At 41.3% G+C, this 20,812-nt stretch overlaps 1 protein-coding gene across 2 annotated transcripts in view; it reads left to right on the top strand.

The window, feature by feature from the left end:
- PPARGC1A (PPARG coactivator 1 alpha) overlaps positions 1 to 3,609 on the top strand; it is a 232,150-nt gene extending 228,541 nt beyond the window's left edge. The window contains exon 13 of one of the 2 annotated variants that reach the window (XM_030191237.1): positions 1,820 to 3,609. In XM_030191237.1, coding sequence (XP_030047097.1) covers positions 1,820 to 1,923 — 104 coding nt within the window. In that variant the 3' untranslated portion in view covers positions 1,924 to 3,609. The remainder of the gene's footprint in view (positions 1 to 1,819) is intronic. The other variant, XM_030191238.1, reaches the window with a different exon arrangement.
- The last annotated feature ends 17,203 nt before the right edge of the window (positions 3,610 to 20,812 follow it).

Here is a 20,812-nt window from a genome sequence, read left to right as displayed (position 1 = left end):
GATGGGGTCATGGTTAAAAGATGGCCGTCCTCGACTGATAATGGAAAAAAGAAGGCCAGCCCTGACGAACATTTGGCTGACTTTACTTGGTCACTTTTTGTTCACGACCAAGCCTTGAAAAGGTGCCCGAACTGACCAGATGACCACCGGAGGGAATCGGGGATCACCTCCCCTTACTCCCCCAGTGGTCACCAACCCCCTCCCACTCAAAAAAAAAATTAAAAAGCATTTTTTTCCAGCCTCTATGCCAGCCTCAAATGTTATACCCAGCTCTATCACAGTAGTATGCAGGTCCCTGGAGCAGTTTTTAGTGGGTACTGCAGTGCAATTCAGGCAGGCGGACCCAGGCCCATCCCCCCCACCTGTTACACTTGTGGTGGTAAATGGGAGCCCTCCAAAACCCACTGTACCCACATCTAGGTTTCCCTCGTTACCCTTTAAGGGCTATGGTAGTGTTGTATAGTTGTGGGTAGTGGGGTTTGGGGGGCTGAGCACCCAAGGTAAGGGAGCACCTGGGATCAATTTGTGAAGTCCACTGCAGTGCCCCCTAGGGTGCCCGGTTGGTGTCCTGGCATGTGAGGGGGACCAGTGCACTATGAATGCTGGCTCCTCCCACAACCAAATGGCTTGGATTTGTTTGTTTTTGAGATGGCCGTCCTCGGTTTCCATTAAAACCGAGGTCGGACATCTCTAAGGTCAACCTAAACGTTGAGATTTGGGCGGCCCCGACCATATTATCGAAACGAAAGATGGACGCCCATCTTGTTTGATAATGCGGTTGGCTCCGCCCCTTCCCGGGGCTGTCCCCAGAGATGAGCGCCACTGTTCGATTATGCCCCTCCACGTGACTTACTAAAAGAGCCCCTAAAAATTCTTTGAGTACCATACGAAATGCTTTGCTGAACTTGGAGCCTTTTTGTAAATAGTATGAGGACACTAGATAATACATGTGTATTTGCAGGCACGTCTAGTGGCAATAGCCATTTAAAAAAGATACAGTTTAAAAAAGAATATGATTGTACGGGTCTTTATATGTGAAATGCTGGCAAATACACATCTATGTACCAGTCTTGCAACATACATATGTATATATAGCAGAAGAAGAAAAGGTGCAGAGAAGGGCAACCCTCACCCCCTCCTAAAAACTGACAAATAGTATGAAAACATCTCCGTGAGGGTTAACAGGTTCAGATTTCTTCAGCTTGGAGAAGAAATGTGAGAGGTTTGTACAACCGTAAGTGATGTGGAACAAGTTAATAGAGGAGAGCACTGTTCCCTCTAAGCTGAGCAGGAGTCCTCCATCTACAGTCCTGCCAGTGGGGGGTGCTGTTTCACTATCACATTTTCAATAGTGAGGGACAAGCAAACTCTGCAGGACTCCAGGGAACGTGACTGTCCTAGTAATTGAAAATACAATATTGAAGCACCACCCCCTAATGGTAGCAATGCAGTTGGAGGACTGGAGGAGAGCTATTTACCCTTTCAAATAACACCAGCAACTGTCATAATGTCCCAGCACTACAGGGAGCTGTGAAAATTGCTGCTAAACCCTAGTCAGGGTTACTAGTATAGTTATATCATATCCATTAACTATTGTTAACCAGGTAGACTTGGAAATTAACCTCTTTTTACTTTTGACAAATATCAATGAATATCTCATTAAGATGTGCTGGGTACTTCTCAGTAATTTGTGCTGACTACCACTAGAGACCTGATGTTAGGCCTGATTAACCATTGTCTCACCTGGTATGTTAGTTTTTATGTTTCCATGTTTTTGTGTGAAGGACCCTAACCTGGTTATCTTATTTGTGTGTTTCAGACTCAAATTCAGATGACTTTGATCCTGCTTCCACAAAGAGCAAATATGACTCCATGGACTTTGATAGTTTGCTCAAGGAGGCCCAGAGAAGCTTGCGTAGGTAACAAGCATCAAGGCCAGTGGAAGGACAGAGAATACCTCATGGACATCATGTCCTTCAATAATGGACTATTAAAAGTCAGACCTAGGAATTTCTCCTGCTTTACACTCTGTACACAATGGTTTACATGAACACAGCTGCTGAAGAGTGAAATGGCAGGGGCCACTTGTCCAGTACGAACACGTGTGAGTGGGTGTGAAAGGTATGGCTTTCCTGGACTGATGGTGGGGGCTCCTAACAGTTATAGAGACTACAATTGAAATTGACGGAAGCAGCAGCAGCAACTCTTCAGAGAATTTTGTGGAAGTGCAAACTTGAAGATGTATGAGATTTTGCTGAAACCATAACTCTGGTACTTAGAACATACTGATTTTTTTTTAAAAGAAGCTGTTTCTCTAACTATGTTACTAGGACAGTCCAGATGAATTCAAAACCCTAGAGGCATGTTCGGTAATGCCCTTTTTTTTCTTGTTGTTGGGAGTAGAACATAGGGGGTGGGGGGTTCGGGTTAGAAGAACAAAATACATGCTAGAAATCTATTGCTGAATTTTTTGAAGGAGTTTCATTCTGACACCTGTGTAAATGTGTCCCATATGCCGATCTTCCACACACATTTAAAAGCCTTTGTAAATGGTCAAAATGTGCAGCTTACTGTTTTCTAATGAGTGGGGTGTGTTACATTATTAACAAAGAACTGGATAAAACTATAGGGGATAGGGGGAGGGAAAAGAGGATGTTCAAATAGGTTCTGCACTATGTTCTAAACTATAGGCATCTATTTACAAACATTCAATGGAGTTTTCTTTTTTTTTATTTCGTGTACATATTGTATGACAATGTTCTTTATTTCTTACAGCTATGCACTGTAAATGCAGCCTTCTTTTCAATACTGCTGATTTTTTTTTAAATCACAAATATTCAAATGTAATCGTATCGGGTGAAACAGCTATTGTACACAGACATATTTAGAAAGCTAAATGTATGCGATATGATTGTAAAAGAGAGGAAGGGCCCTGTTTACTAAGCCGCGCTAGAGGCGCGTTAGTGCTTTTACTACTTACTTACTACTACTACTTATCATTTCTATAGCGCTACTAGACACACGCAGCACTGTACTACGTATGTCTAGTATCGCTACACAGCACACGCTAACCATTAGCGCGTGCTGTGTAGACACCCACAATATTCCTGTGGGCGCCTACACAGCATGCTCTAATTTTGTGCATACGCTAAAAATGCTAGTGCACCTTAGTAAACAGAGCCCTTAAGTGTGTGTCTGTGTTTTGAACACGCACATATCGCTTCATACTCCTTTTAGTAAGCGAATTTCCTTGTTAATTATTTTGTCAAGGAACACCCTGGCCCTACAATTAGTAATCAGTTTCACAAAGATTTTCCACATTTGTCATGCTATTAAGATTTTTTTTCGGAGGGGGAGGGTTTGCTATTTTATACACATGAATGTATTAGCTAAACAAACATTTCTCAACTAAATTTATTTATTGCTTTTTTTCTTTTTTGTAATGTGCATGATTTTATGCAGTGCCTCGCTGGTGAATATCTATTTTAAGCTTACTACGTTTGATCAATGCACCAAGCTTCGTTTTGGAACTAGACATCAAAACGCCTTCTTAGAAAGCTATGCTGCTTAAAGATAGGAGTTTTATTTTTTAACTGAGGAAAAAAAAAAGAACACTGAGGCATTCAGCACTGTATGATTTGTACTTTGGTGCTTCAGTGACATTCTTGAAGCCAGTAATCTTTTTGTTGGCACTGTTTAACGGTGGCATTCACTAATCAATTTCTTGAGTTACGCATCCGGTATAAATACTGATAATTCATTCCTGTGTTTACTGAAGAAGACAAACTTATTTATTATGATTGATGACTAAAATACTAAAAAGGCCAGTGAAAATTTTGTACCAGTGATGCATTTTAGAGCTGTAAAAGTCATCTTTTGGCAGAAGCAGTCCTCAACGGCGTTACTTCTACCAGGCAAATATAGAGAACTTAAGGAAGCTACTATTTTCAGAGCATCAGAATTTTGATCTGAATGCAGAGCTACTGAACTGAATCAGTTTTATGTGTTTGCTCTGCCTGGGTTAATAAAGTAGTATTCTATTACTGTTTGGCATTCATGACATCTTTCTTAGATAAAGCACATCTACCTAGCTAATCTCTTTTTAAGTTGGTTTTAGTTTCTTCTCTCACAAAGTCTGGTTGAAAATTTTTGAAAAACATGTAAAAAAAAAGTTGTCTCCCCAGGCTAATGCAGCTGATTTTGATAGCTGTATTTATTTATCACTAGTATATTATGTTCTGGAAGATTCCACTGTCTGTGCTGCTGCTGGATGCTTGCTTGAGGTTTTTTGTTTGTTTTTTTTAAGATTTTTTTTTGCTTCTCATTTTCAGTAGATAGCAATAAGAAAGGAACTTTCTCACGGGTTCTCTGTTACACCAGTAACGGCTTTAATCCACACCACTCTTGTTCTTCTCTAGGTTACAATGCAGGTATTTTAATTATGTGAACGCCAAACTAAAGTTTACAGTTTTTGCTTTCTGGTTTTTGAGTATCTTCTGTTGTAAAAAAATATATATATAAATAAATAAATATATATATACAAATATATATATATATATATTAAAAGCAATAAATTATTTTTAAAATCAGTATTTAGTATATCATATTATGTGTTTAAGGACCAGATGCATTACCTATTTTGCCTTCAAATTTCTGTGATGAAATGTTAAATACATTCTATTTTGCCCTGGATTGCAGAGATGATTAAAAAGTATGTATTTTTCTTTGTTTATTTTAAACAGATATTTCATTAGGGTTGCTGTCTTTTCGTTGTTGTTGATTTTTTTTTTTTTTTTACTGGCCTAACATATTATTGCCATGCATATGACTCTCCTCCGTAAACTCATTATTCAAAATTATGTTTAAGAAACCCAATGGGGAAAAAAAACAGTATAAGAAAAACATGTAACCAAATAATACTTCCTTTAGCTTCAGCAAACACCATGGAAATGAATTCTGGTCATATAAGAGTAATTTTAGAACTACCCACACAGGTGAAAATTACATATACGCTTTTCACTGCAAACTTTGCTCACTTTTCAAAAGTGATAATGAATGCATATTTTCCTTGTGAAAATATGTGCATACGTTTGAAAATGTCAATAACATAAGAATAACATAAACGTTGCCATACTGGGACAGACTGAAGGTCCGTCAAGCCCAGCATCCTGTTTTCAACAGTGGCTAATCCAGGTTACAAGTACATGGCAAGATCCCAAAACAGTACAATACATTTTATGTTGCTTATCCTAGAAATAAGCAGTGGATTTTCTGCAAGCCCATCTTAATAATGGCTTATGGACTTTTCTTTTAGGAAGGTCTCCAAACCTTTTTTTTAAACCCCAATAAGCTAACTGCTTTTACAACATTCTCTGGCAACAAATTTCAGAGTTTAATTACACGTTGAGTGAAGAAATATTTTCTCTGATTTGTTTGAAAATTACTGCTTTCTAGCTTCATTGCGTGCCATCTTGTCCTTGTATTCTTGGAAAGCTAGACAAGCGATTCACGTCTACCTGTTCCACGCCACTCATCATTGTATAGACCTCTATCATATCTCCCATATCTTATATGGTTAGCTCACACCCTGTTCCAATCCCACCCTCAGGAATACCTCCACCTAGGATGGATAAAAGTGTGGAAAAAATAACACTATGCTTGTGCTTTTCCATACATATAGGGCCAGATTCTATATAAGGTGCTTAAACAACTGCCTAAGCGTACTCTATAAGATTTAGGGGGGTCTTTTACTAAAACTTAGCTTGACTTATCTGCAGCAGGGCCCATTTTATTCCTAAACTTTAGTGAAAGACCCCCTAGGTGTGGCATATAGAATAATCTTAGCTGATATCCCAGTATCTAAAACTACGTGTCTCCATTTACACCAATGGAAATGTGGCGTAAATCCCTGCATGTAGATTTACATGCACTGGGCCATATTCTATAACTATGTGTGTAAATTATGGAATGCCCACAAAACACCCATTTCTCCGCCCATAACCATGCTCCTTTTGAACTGTACACTTTAGAATTTAGGCACAGTTCATTACAGAATATGCGTAGTGAGTTCTGTGTGTAAATTCTAAGTATTGCCAATTAGTGCTCATTATTGCTGATTAGCTTGTTAAGCCAATTAAGTTACATGCTTTGTTATGGAATACATTTAGATTTTAGCGCAGAAATCGAAGTGTATTCTATAACAATGCACATAACTTAATTGTTTAATTAGGTAATCAGTGCTATTTGGATGTTAACAAGCAATTATAAGCACTAATTAGCACTAATTAAGATTTACGTGCACAACTCGCTAAGTGTATTCCCAGACATTCTATATATTACGCCTATAAGAATGCACATAATTAACTAATGAGTGCTGTTAATTGGATGTCAACAAGCATTAATTAAGATTTATGTGCACAACTCACTAAGCATATCCTGTAACGTGTGCATGCAAATTCTAAGTTGCATAGTTGAAGAGTGGGCTGGCCATGGGCATTTCTAAAATCTATGTGTGTCGTTATAGTATACACCCACTGTGCACCTAATTTCAGCGTCAAGATTTATGCCAAGTCGAGTGAAGAGGCGCTCGGCATATTCTATATACCGCATGGAAATTTAAGCCTATTCAATAAATTCAGGTGTACATTAGAGAATACTCCTAGGCATATTTTTTTCTACGCAGAATTTTCAGGCACCATATATAGAATCTAGCCTCATGTGCCACCTCTATAATACTGCTCACAGAACCAGTATTGTAGCAGCAATGGTCAAGTCAAAATGATCCTTGTGGCATAGGAAATAATCCTGAAGTCAACCAAACGAAATCCCAAATCAGAAAGAGTATCAATGCATATTAAATTGCTATTACATAAGAACGGAGCTGTCATTTAGAATAGTGGTGCTTACAGGAGAGAATCTGGACTTGAGGAGAGTGGGGATGTTAAAAAAAAAGTTGGGTCAGTTAAAAAAAAAAAAACCTTTTCATCCCTTTTTAGATATAAACTTAGGTAATGATTATGTGTCCTTATTTTTTGATAGCCGTAATGAGAACTTCAATCACTGTAACATAAGATCTAATCTATAAATGACCTAGAATAGCCATATGAAATAATGTGATAATCCTAAATTTGTACCAGTGTGACAGACATTTTTAATAATGCGAACCACGGAATGAATGGAGCTACTGTAAAATTTGTAGGTGAGAGTGTAAGTAATAATGTTGGTTGAACTGTGCTGAACAGGGATAGTAAGCTACTAGTTAAGCCCCACCTGCCAATTCTACATGTACTGTTGTGGTTTTATTCATTGTATGAAAATTCCTGTGATTTTTTTTTTTCAAACATACAGTACGCATCGGCCTCACTGAGCTAATAAAGGGAAACGAATGTTTCAAATACAGTGCCAGTTTCCTTATTTTTCCAAAACATCATAAACAGTCATGTTCTCCATTATTTAGCATAGTATAACATACTGTAGTAGGTTTCAGATCAATATTCAAAGCCAGTTAACCAAATAATGGCTGCCATTATTCGGATAACTGGCATAGATGGGGCTGGTTGTGGAGAATCAGTGGCACTATACAGATAGTTCTACTGAATATCTTAGTGCCAGGCTGGTGTGTGGACGGAGAAAGGGCAGAACTGCCAGTTATCTGCAAAGGGGTGATAATCAGACCAGTATCCAGAAAACTACCTAGATAATGTTGGGCCAGAAACATTGCTGTCTTAACTTTATGGGATTGCTATCCAGTCGGCTGTTTGGATACCATCGCTAGCACTCACTGCTTTACCCAGCTATTCATTACCACACAGAATCCAGATAGTAACACTCAATATAGGCTTTTTATTTAAAAACAATGCTGACCATAGTGGCTGAACATTGACCTGTTTATGTGCTTTCTTAAGTGACGTGGAGGGGCATAATTGAACGGCGCCGGCCATCTCTATGGCCAGCCATCTTTGGGGCCGGCCCTGCAAAGGGGCGGTGCCAACCGTATTATCGAAAAAGATGGCCAGCCATCTTTTCTTTCGATAATACAGTTGGGGCTGTCTAAATCTCAACATTTAGGTCAAATGTTGAGATCGCCAGGTTTACAGATGGCCGGCTTCAAAAAAAGTGGAAAAAAATTTGAAATGCTTGTCAGGGATGGCTTTTCCAGTAGCATCAGTGGGATTTGAACCAGCCACCTGTGGATTACAAAACCGGTGCTCTAACCACTTGGCCTTCTCTCCCTTTGGATTATGCCCCTTCAGGTCTCTCTCAGCCAATCACAGACAGGGTTCTCTCTCAGCCACTCACAGACAGCTAAATGCGCTATGATTGGCTGAGAGAGACCCCTGTCTGTGATTGGCTGAGAGAGACCTGATGGGGCATAATCAAAAGGGAGGGATAAGTAAGTGGAGCTGTGGCCAAGTGGTATTCATCCTAGAGTACTGATAGAACTGAAAAATGAGCTTGTGGAGCTACTTCTAGTGATATGCAATTTATCCTTAAAATCGAGCGTGGTACCGGAAGATTGGAGGGTGGCCAATGTAATGCCCATTTTTTAAAAAAGTTCCAGGGGAGATCCGGGAAATTATAGACTAGTGAATCTGACGTCGGTGCCGGAGAAAATGGTAGAGGCTATTATTAAAAACAAAATTACAGAGCACATCCAAGGACATGGATTACTGAGACCAAGTCTGCATGGCTTTTGTGTGGGGAAATCTTGCCTGACCAATTTACTTCAATTCTTTGAAGGAGTAAACAAACATGTGGACAAAGGGGAGCCGGTTGATATTGTGTATCTGGATTTTCAAAAGGCGTTTGACAAGGTACCTCATGAAAGGCTACAGAGGAAATTAGAGGGTCATGGGATAGGAGGAAAAGTCCTATTGTGGATTAAAAACTGGTTGAAGGATAGGAAACAGAGAGTGGGGTTAAATGGGCAGTATTCACAATGGAGAAGGGTAGTTAGTGGGGTTCCTCAGGGGTCTGTGCTAGGACCGCTGCTTTTTAATATATTTATAAATGATTTAGTGATGGGAGTAACTAGCGAGGTAATTAAATTTGCTGATGACACAAAGTTATTCTAAGTCGTTAACTCGCGACAGGATTGTGAAAAATTACAGAAGGACCTTACGAGACTGGGAGACTGGGCGGCTAAATGGCAGATGACGTTTAATGTGAGCAAGTGCAAGGTGATGCATGTGGGAAAAAAGAACCCGAATTATAGCTACGTCATGCAAGGTTTCACGTTAGGAGTTACGGACCAAGAAAGGGATCTGGGTGTTGTCGTCAATAATACACTGAAACCTTCTGCTCAGTGTGCTGCTGCAGCTCGGAAAGCGAATAGAATGTTGGGTATTATTAGGAAAGGTATGGAAAACAGGTGTGAGGATGTTATAATGCCATTATATCGCTCCATGGTGCGACCGCACCTTGAGTATTGTGTTCAATTCTGGTCGCCGCATCTCAAGAAAGATATAGTAGAACTGGAAAAGGTGCAGCGAAGGGCGACTAAAATGATAGCGGGGATGGGACGACTTCCCTATGAAGAAAGACTAAGGAGGCTAGGGCTATACAGCTTGGAGAAGAGACGGCTGAGGGGAGACATGATAGAGGTATATAAAATAATGAGTGGAGTGGAACAGGTGGATGTGAAGCGTCTGTTCACGCTTTCCAAAAATACTAGGACTAGGGGGCATGCGATGAAACTACAGTGTAGTAAATTTAAAACAAATTGGAGAAAATTTACTTATGTACTTATGGTTAGAGCACCAGTTTTGTAATCCAGAGGTGGCTGGTTCAAATCCCACTAGTACTCCTAAAGAAGCCAAGCAAAAACACTTTTGATTTAGGACGTCCCTGACGAGCACTTCGATTTTTTGGGGGGGTGGGAAGAGATTGGTGACCACTGGGGGAGTAAGGGGAGGTCATCCCCGATTCCCTCTAGTGGTCATTTGGTCAGTTGGGGCTCCTTTTTGAAGCTTGGTCGTGAAAAAAAAGGGACCAAGGAAAGCCGGCGAAATGCTCGTCAAGCCTGGCTTTTTTTTCCATTATTGGGCAAAGCCAGCCATCTCGTGAGCACACCACCGTCCCGCCTCGCCCCATCCCACCTTCACTACCCTACCGACACACCCCCTTGAAATTTCGCTGGCTCTGCAACAGAAAGCAGTTGAAGCCGGTCAAAATCAGCTTTCGATTATATCGATTTGTCCGGTTTCAGGAGATTGCCAGCGATCTCCCGATTTGTGTCGGAAGATCGCCGGCAATCTCTTTTGAAAATAAGCCTGTTGGGGGGAAGAGTGTTATCAACCTGGGCTACCTTTAAGATGTGTTATTGTACTGTTAACCCCAGTTATTAGAAGTAGGTCTCATTGCATAAAATGGGACCTGTGGTAAATAATATGTCTGTTTGGTTGCTCACATTGATAACTACACCTCTTATTCAAATCAAGATACAACATCAAGCATAATAAGGGAGAATATGCACCCCAAAACTGTTTTAAAGTTAATCTCCTAAGCACTTTGGCATGCTTTCTACTCTTAGAACTAGATTCTATATATGGCGGCTAAAAAATCACGCTTAGCACTATTCTGTAAACCACGCCTAAAGTTAGGTCCAGTTTATAGAATACGATTAGCACCAGTTCCGGCAACTAAATTTAGTCATGGCTATTTATGGCAACTAAAACCTGGTGTGAAAGCACACAACTAATTTAGGCACAAATCGAGCATACTCTATAAAACTGCACATAAATTATAGGAATGCCCACAACCCGCCTATGCTTCTCCCATGGCCACACCTCCCTTTGAGATCCATGCAGTCCGATTTACGCACATCAGTTAATAGAATACGTTTAGCAAATTAAGCATATAAATCCTAATTAGCCCCAATTAGTGCCGATAACTGCTTGTTGCTGGATTGGTCCAATAAACAAGTGGTGCCCAATAAAGTTTTATATATATACTTCCCATCCTTTACCTTTTTTTTGTTGTTGTTCTTCTGATAATTGCTTGTTAATATCCAATTATTGGCATTGATTGGCTTGCTAACCAGTTAAGTTCATAACATAAGTTTTGCCATAGTGGGACAGACCAAAGGTCCATCAAGTACAGTATCCTGTTTCCAATAGTGGCTAATCCAGATCACACGTACCTGGAAAAATCCCAGAATGCCTCTGATCCATCCATGACCCTCCAATGGCCACACCCCCTTTTTGAAGCTGTGCGTCAAATTTATGTGCAGATCCACATGAGAAAATACACACGTTAATTGCGTGCAAAAATTTAGTCGCCGTTTATAGAATCCAGGAGTTAATGTACTATTCATTATATGCTATTGTTATTTTTTTTTAATCTTACAATAGTACAGCAAGGGTAGTATAAATATTCCATAATATTGTAACATGTATGAGACAATGCATTTTGCCATACACATTCTAACAGTGATATTCCCTGTTTGCAAGGAAACTACACTTTGTTATAAATCAATTTTCTCTACTTTATCAAACAGCAGAAACTAATAAAGAAGGTCACAAATAATACAGTAGTTCCTTGGAGGTTTGTAACATCATGATTTAAACCTCGGAAAAGATTGAATCAAAAGCTGAAATAATCCCTATGGGAGAAAGATACTATATAGATTCTATTGATAGACACAATGCATCCCACTTCCATTATTCCCTAGTATATATTTGTTAATATGCTGGCAGAGCGGAAAATATCTTCCTCAAGGGAAAGAGAAGATTTCCTGAAGGTGAAGAAGTGAAAAGATACCATCACAGCAGATTTTACAGATCAGATTTTGTGCTCTCTGGCTAGAAAGCATCCTCTGAGTGCTCCATTACACACCTACAGCTGTGATTATGGCATCTGTTTACTGTCCTATTAGGTTGGCTTAGTGAACCATAAAAGAGGTGTTCTTTTGAGTCGGGTATAAAATCGGTGCACCATCAAACTGATTTCACAGCCTGTAAGTCAGTCAGAAAGGGAAGAAAAAATCATTGAGGGGCCCTTTTACTAAGCTGTGGTAAAAAGTGGCCTGCACTAGTTTTGGCATGTGAAATTGGTGCATGCTGGGTCACTTTTTATAGTAGCGGGGAAAAGGCCTTTTTAAAAATGGGTCAGTAAATGGCTGTGTGCTTATATTTAAATTAGCGCATGACTATTTACTGCCGCAGACCTTACCATCACTTATTTAGCAGGCGGTAAGGGCTCATGCGCTAACCTTACGGTAATTGGGCAACACGTGACAATGTGGCTGTGCTGCCGATTAGCGCTGGGAATGCCCTTCGTGATAGAAAATAAAAAAATATTTTCTATTACAGGAAACTGTGTGCGCCAACTTTAGAACTACCGTTGGGCCAGGGGCTTAGCCAGACTTCGGCGGGAGGGGGGTCCAGAGCCCGAGTTGAGGGGGCACATTTTAGCCCCCTCCCCCAGCGCCGCTGACCCCCTGCCATTGCCGACCCCCCCCTGGCGCCGCCGCCACAACCAACTTTGACCCCCCGCCGCCGACCCTCTTGACCCCCCACCGCCAACCCTCCCCCGCCACCGCTGTCACCTACCTTTGCTGGCGGGGGACCCCAACCCCCGCCAGCCGAGGTCCTCTTCATCTGTTGCAAGGTTTCATTCTGTTTCTGTGAGTCTGATGTTCTGCATGTACAACGTGCAGGACGTCAGATTCACAGAAACAGAACGAAGCCTTGCACCGGATGAAGAGGACCTCGGCTGGAGGGGGTTGGGGTCCCTCGCCAGCAAAGGTAGGCAATGGTGGTGGCGGAGGAGAGTTGGTGGTGGGAGGAGGGTCGAGAGGGTCATCGGCAGGGGGGTCCAGGGCCAAATCTACGGGGGCCCAGGCCCCATGGCCCCACGTAGCTACGCCACTGCATTGTGCTCTTGCACTACCCCAATGGTAGGCTTATTTGATGCATGCTACCCGCACAGTAACCCTACCATGCTTTTGTGAAAGGGGCCCTAAGACATTTTTAAAACTGTCCGATTGCAATTTTTAACATGAGTAGCATATGAGAAAGTCCCGCCTCGCTAACCACTTTTAAACTGAGTTGATTGCCACCACAAGCCTGTGTGAACATGTTCCTGATACATCCAGAGTTTGACTACAGCATCATCAGCTAAACACTGACATTGGGGGCACACCTTTAGAAATGGGGTGTCTATGTGTGTAAGAAAGTGAGAGAAATAGATGAAATATCTTAGGAGAAAAAGAAACAAGATCCAGGAATAATATCAACAGAAGCAAGTGTTGGTAATATTAGTCCAGGCTATCTGCGTTTCAAGAACTTCAATGTATTCTGGATGCCCAAGACTACCACATCCAGTATTAGCATCAATAGTTTGTGCTAGCATCACTCCTACCTCTTTGGGGGTTACTCTATAACAGCATGCCTAAATATAGGCACCTAGGGCCAAATTCTATAAATAGCACCGAAAATAATGCGCTAACATGGTGCTGAAAGTTAGGCACCGTCGATAGAATACGCTTAGGGCCAGATTCAGCAAATGGCGTCTAAAATATATCAGAATTATGCTTGTCTCACTATTCTATAATATGTGTCTACATTAAAATGCATTTTAAAGAACGGCACATAGGCCAAGGGAACGCACCTACATTTAGGCACAGCCATTTACGCAACTGAAAACCTAGTGCAATTACTCGTGGCTAAATGTAGGCACATTCCCCCGAATTCTATAACAGCACGCATAATTTGGTAATGCCCCTGACACGCCCACACTCCCATGGCCGCGCTCCCTTTTTAGCTACGAGTGTTAGCATTTTTGTGTGCCGATTTTTATAATACACCTAAAAAGGGAAGGGAAAGGGAAATGGGAAGGGGAAGGGAAATGGGACTTGATATAATACACCTAAAAAGGGAAGGGGGAAGGAAAAGGGAAATGGGACTTGATATACTGCCTTTCTGAGGTTTTTTGCAACTACATTCAAAATGGTTTACATATATTCAGGTACTTATTTTGTACCAGGGGCAATGGAGGGTTAAGTGACTTGCCCAGAGTCACAAGGAGCTGCAGTGGGAATTGTACCCAGTTCTCCAAGATCAAAGTCCACTGCACTAACCACTAGGCTACTCCTCCACATGCAAATTCCAATTATTGTCAATTAGTCATAATAATTGGTTGTTATTGGCTAGTTATCCTCACTGATTAGCTCATTACTCAACAGCATTCGTAAATTGGCTGTGTGCTTAATGTAAAGCATGCTACTCCCTGCGCCTTATATAGAATGTGGGGGTTAGTTAGTGTCTAACTTTAGATATGAGGATGTAAACCAAATAAACCCTGGTGTAAATCCTTGCATCTAAATTAGGCATGGATTCCCCTTATTCTAGAACAGTGTGAATAAAGTCTAGCAATGCCTCTGATCCGCCCTGTCCCTCCAATGGCCATGCCCCCTTTTTGAAGTCATGTGTAAAATTTATGTGCAGATCTACATGACAAAATATGTACATAAATTTCAATTAAGGTCAATTAGTCCTAATAATTATTAGCATCCAATATTGGAGCTAAGAGCCAGATTCTATATAAGGCACCAAAGGAATCCGGGCGGTAAACATTTCTGCCAAAGCGTATTCTATAACCGGCACTATATGCTTAGTTGATGTCCCAGCACCTAAAACTATATGCCTCCATTTATATCAATGAAAATGTGGCGTAAATCCTTGCATATAGATTTACATACACTGGGCCCTATTCTAGAACTATGTGCGTAAATTTTGGAATGCCTATGATACACCCATTTCCCTGCTGATAACCACACCCCTTTTGAACTGCATGTATTAGAATTTAGGCGCAGTTCGTTACAGAATACGCTTAGTGAATTGTGCACATAAATTCTAATTATGGCCAAATATTGCTCATTATTGCTTTTTAAGCAGGGGCGTAGCCAGACTTCGGCGAGAAGGGGTTCCAGAGCCCGAGGTGAGGGGCCACATTTTTGCCCCCCCCCCCCCGGTGCCACCGACCCCCCCGCCATTGCTGAAACCCCCCGCCATTGCCGACCCCCCCTGCTGACGACCCGATGATCCCCTCCTGCTGCCGCCTACCTTTGCTGGCGGGGACCCCAACCCCCGTCAGCCAAGCCAAGGTCCTCTTCTTCCCAATCCCGCACAAGGCTTCATTCTAGTCTGCAAAGTCGGTACCTACTTTTCTTTATAGAATACTAGTGTGACAGAATAGATATGCATGTATAATGTAGACGTGTTTATACTGCCATAGAGCTGAGATATGCATATAGCTTATAGCCTAAATGCCTGAGATATGCATATAGCTTATAGCAGTGGTTCCCAAACCTGGTCCTGGAGGATCCCCAGCCCGTCAGGTTTTCAGGATATCCACAATGAATATTCATGAGAAAGATTTGCATGCAGTAGAGGTAGTGCATGTAAATCTTTCTCATGAATATTTATTATTTTCTTCTTAAATCATTGTACTTTAGCTATAAATTAATCACAAAAATACCTTTATTAACTTTAATAGAAAATCTTACAAAAGACATACATTTAAAACAAGTCCACCAGATCCCTGAACAGAGTATAAATTTGCCCAATAATGCATTATCCCTTTAAATCAACCATAACTTCTCTGGATCTCCAACTATAGGGGCCCTTTTACTAAGCCGCGTGTCTATGTGCGCCCAACGCGTTCCAAACTGGAATTACCGTATGGCTACTGCGTGGCTCTTGCAGTAATTTCATTTTTGCCATGCATCTGATACGCACGGCCAAAAAATAAATTTTATTTTCTGCCACTTATATCGGACACATGCCTAGTGGCACTTGACGCGCATAGGTCATTACCACCCGGTTACCGTGTGAGACTTTACCACTAGGTCAATAGCTGGCGGTAAGGTCTCAGACCCAAAATAGACGCGCGGAAGTTTTCATTTTGCCACATATCCAATTTCAGCAAAAATGTTAGAAAGGCCTTTTTTACAGGTGCACTGAAAAATGATTCTGCGCGTGCCCAAATCCTGTCCCTACACTATCGCAGGCCATTTTTCAGCACACTTTAGTAAAAGGACCCCATAATGTCCTTATCTTCAGTTGATTATCCAATTGAACTTCAATCTTTTAGGAGTACCAGTGCTTCGGTCTGACAGTATCACTTTAAATTCTGTGTTGAAATGTCCTCATTAGCTGCTTCTTCACAACCTGCTGTTGTTATTCTGCTGTTAGTAAAAATTAATTCATGATCACTTCAGTGTGAGAATTCAACCAGAGGAGCCTCCCTGCAGAGGAAGCTCTTGCCTGGAAACTAAACCATCTGGAGACGAGTCTCTCTCTTAAAGGGCTCCAACCCCCAATTACACAGCTGCCCTTTCAACCTCCTTATTGAGACCCAAAGGTTCTACCGTTTTCCACTCAAATGTTCATTGTGGATATCCTGAAAATCTGACTGGCTAGGGTGCCTCTGGAACCAGGTTTGGGAACCACTGGCTTACAGTGTTCTACAAGCTCTGGGAGGACATGTTTAAAGGTGGGAGGAATACTCACGATAGAGTATTCAGGTTTTGTTTCAAAGAAAATAGAAATGTCTAAGAAGCAGCACAACACCTTCATCACTTCATTCCATTACTATTTTCCCCCCTCTCATCCTTCCTCCTAACCCTCACAGTTCTTTGTGCGGCATTTTGGTGCACTGATGCCATTCTAGAACTGGTGCCCAGTTCTCAACCTCGGCATGCCTAAATGGAAACACAAATTGCCTCTTTAATCTCTAACAGTGGACAAATCAATAGGAAATACAGGAAAAATGTTTTCATAAAATCAGTAAGAGGTTTTAGCTCAGGACACGGTAAGAACACATAAAAGATGTTTTCCTTATTTAAGAAGAAAAGACTCATTTCTGGCACCTCAGGATTGAGATATTTGACAAACACATTGGTTATGATGATTTCATGCATGACCCTTCATTGTGGATTGCCACAGTGAAGGGTTTTTCCAACGTTTTTAGGAAGTTTTATAGATGTCTCTGCTCTTAGGTCATCGTTCTCTGTGGTATCTGGGATATTCTTAAGTTTTTGATAATGCTGTAAGCATGAAGAGTTTCTTTTTTTGTAATGTATCAAAAGACAAGTCATACACATTTTTGAAAACTAGTAAGTGATAAATTTTATGAGCTATCTGCTCTATCTTAGGTGACATGATGAGAAAAGAGGAAGCAGGGAATCTGTCAGGAAGATGTTTTGCTGAAAAATATATTTCTAACTCCATTACACATTCTTCAGGAACAGCAGACCTTTATATAAAAAAAACCCTTTTTTTTTGTAAAATAAAAATAGATTGTATGTGTAATATGATAAAAAAGGAATCCTCTGACATCCACTTGAAATCATTATAATCCACCAGATGATGAATTTTCGTTATACCTGCAGCAATGAATACTGAAACTAAGGCCCTTATTTTGGAAACCTTATGAATAATTTCCATGTGGATATGCTGACAATTACATGAGGAAATGGCGTCCATGTTAAAATGTGAGTATAGACGGGCCACAGTTTATATGTGGATCTGCTGGATGCATCGAGAGGAGTGTTAGGAGGTGCTCAGGTATATACATCTATTACATATTCTGCAAGTCTCGTGCACATTGAGGATGCACAATCCAAACATCAGCATCTACACCTGCTATAAATCGCACACATACACCAGCCTCACTTGTCTTTTCAACTTAGTGCTTTTGTTGTAGGAGGAGGTCTAAAAACAGTTTGATTGCACAGTTGTCATCTCTGTTCATGTAGATGTGTCTGGCTACCTCTCCTATTCCAGCTTCGTTTCTAGTCCTCCTTATCACCCTTGCAGCCCCCTCACTCAAATAGCCTGTGTCTCTTCTCCCACCCCTCAGCCAGCTCCCCTCAAACCCCCAGTGTGTTCAACCTTGCCCTTGGATCTGTCTGTGGCTGTCTCTGGTGAGTGAGTGGCTATACCACTTTGTGTGGGTGAAGAGGTGTGTGTGTACATGTGTGTTTCTTTGTATCCCTGATTGCCTATTTGTCTCACAGTAAGTGTTACTGAGTTAATCAATGTGGGTGGTCTGATATTGTAAAGGCAGGAACAATGCCCACTTTCTGCTGCCCATCACAGGACCAGCCTCAAAATGGTCACCATGCTAGTCTTGTGGTACTACCAAAGTACCGCAAGACTGATGCTAGAGGTTGTGGCAACCATTTTGAAGGGGCAGCTGCAATAGGCAGGAGCAAGTGGGCATTGCTCCTGCTGATAGGATCCCCTAGACCACCAGAAAGATTCCATCTAGTCCTGGGAGTATGGACCAAGCTGATCATTGCCTTTGGAGGAGAAAAGAGCAGGAATCAGGGATCATAATCTTGGGGGAGGGATGGAGGAGGGGGGTAGGCTGGACCAATCATTGCCTTCAGGGGAGAGGGAGGATTGGACCTGACCCATCATTGCCTTTGGGGGATGGAAGGAGGAGGATCAGAGTGGCCGAGGCACCTGATTATCCTTATGTGGATCCTAGCTGATATTCAGCTGGGATCCACATGAGACCTGAAGGCTACTATGTATTGAATATGCTGACTACTGTGGGCTGAATATTGATCAGAAAATAAAACATATTTCTCATGAGATTGCTTGAAAAGGGATCATAAGATTTCCTTTTATATTCCTGCCATTCCACAAGTTTCCAGAGTAAGTCTGCTGTCCACCCCATTCCACCCAGGGCCTCTATTCCAGGTGCAATGTGCTTCCACCATCTGCCTTCCAGGTGCTGTGGAGGACTTGCAGCCCATATGTCCAAGTCGCAACAAGTACCTGCAGAAACCCAATTAGTAGCAACATCCCATGCTACCAATTCCAGGGTAGCAGTATTCTAGTAGTGATATAGAGTTGATAAGCAGTAGTAGTAGCTTCCCCAAGTCTGTCTCAATAGCAGACTGTGGACTTTTCCTACAGGAACATGTCCAAACCTTTTCTTAAACCCAGATATGCTAACCACTGTTACCATATCCTCCGGCAATGAGTTCCAGAGCTGAGTGAAAAAATATTTCCTCCTATTTGTTTTGAAAGTATTTCCATGTAATTTCATTGAGTGTCCCCTGGTCTTTGTGCTTTTTGAAAGACTTCACTTTTATTCGTTCTACACCACCCAGGATTTTGTAGATCTCAATCATATTCCTATGAAACTATTCTCCTTTGCATTGTCTATATTAGCTCTTTTCCCCTTTTTTTGTCTCCTCCTTTTGTCTTTGCTCTTGAACTAATCTGTTTAGTATGAATGGGATTTTGTTGCACTTTCCAGTCTGGCATTTGTAGTTCTTTTCATTAAATTTGTTTATGCATTTAGATTGTCAACCACATTGAACTGCTGGTTAGCAAAGGTGGCATAACAAATGTGAACAAACTATAAAATATAATGTAGTGTATTGGTGACATAAGAGATTATGCTAGCCCAGGGGCGTAGCCAGACACCCAATTTTGGGTGGGCCTGGGCCCAAGATGGGTGGGCAGAAGAACCCCACCCCATCCCATAGGGGATTTGGTCTCTCCTCTCGCCTGCATGCCATATGGTCTCTCAAATACCCCTCCTCTCCTGCACACCTTTTAAATTTCAGATTTTCACCGGCAGTGAGGAGCAACTAATACACACTACTCATGTAGGGCCCACATCCTTTCCACTGATGCAGCTTCCTGTTTCATAGGTGGGAATATGTCAGAGGGAAGGCTGTGGGGCCGGTGCAAGCAGTATGTATCAGTCGCTGCTTCCTGCAGGCAAAGATCTGCTATTTATAAGGTATGCAGGATGGACAGCTTGGGAATCTCTGCCAGCCACATCATAGGTGTGCTGCTACTGGTGGGCCTGAGCTCAAAGTGGGTGGGCCTTGGCCCACCCAAGCCCACCCTTGGCTTCGCCACTGTGCTAGCCTCTTCACTCAGAATCCATGGGGTTATTATTAATAATGAGCTTTCTTTTGAACTTCAGATAGCTTCTGTTGTTAAATTCAGGCCTTCTTGACTGAATGTGCCATCCATGCTTTCATCCTTGCCCTTGTCACTAGCCATTTGGGTTATTGCAGCTCTCTCTACAGTGGTGTCAACAATCTGCAGATTGCAGTTAGTCCAAAACACTGCCATTAGGCTTCTTCACAATGGAAGAGTGAGTGATGTTTGTTAAATATCATTGTCTTTCCATTAGCTACAGGGTAAAGTTTAAGCTTCTTGCCATTTCCTTTAAGGCCATGCTGCTGGGAAATTTCCCTTTAAGACTCTTATCCACCAGGTCTCATACTATTTACTCTGCTCCAGTACTGACAAATTGTTTGCAATCTTTTCTTCCTTTTCAACTCAAGTGACATGTATGCATGACTCAGCGTTTTACATCCTGGTTCCCCTTTTTGAAACTCTCCATCTAACATAACACAACACAATAACTTATAGTCCATTATCTACCTTTCAGTTCTATGTGGATTACGAAAGATAAACCTGGACATTACCAGACATTAACAATGTTACATTATGACAAAAAAATTTCCTTTAAAATGTACAATAAAAGCAACGATAATGTAATAAACAACCAATAATTGTTAATCTACAGAAGTTAACAAATTTCTTTAATGGGTATGTCTTAATCATGCATCTAAAATGCCTGTAATCTAAAGCCATTTGGAAAGCTAAGGGATTCTCCAATAATTGAGCCTCTTTCTACCCTTTAACAAGGGGTGTAACTGAATAAATTGCAAGTTCTTGATTCTCTCTCTGAAGTTGAAAAAGCAAAATGATAAGCAAAATAACAGAGAGCTGGACCAAACACAACCTTATAAGTCGAATACAAATAT

The sequence above is a fragment of the Microcaecilia unicolor genome, chromosome 2 (assembly GCF_901765095.1).
Source record: "Microcaecilia unicolor chromosome 2, aMicUni1.1, whole genome shotgun sequence".
NCBI classification, from domain to species: Eukaryota; Metazoa; Chordata; class Amphibia; order Gymnophiona; family Siphonopidae; genus Microcaecilia; species Microcaecilia unicolor.
Note: the sequence above shows the minus strand (reverse complement) of the source record. Positions and strands in the feature narration are given on the sequence as shown.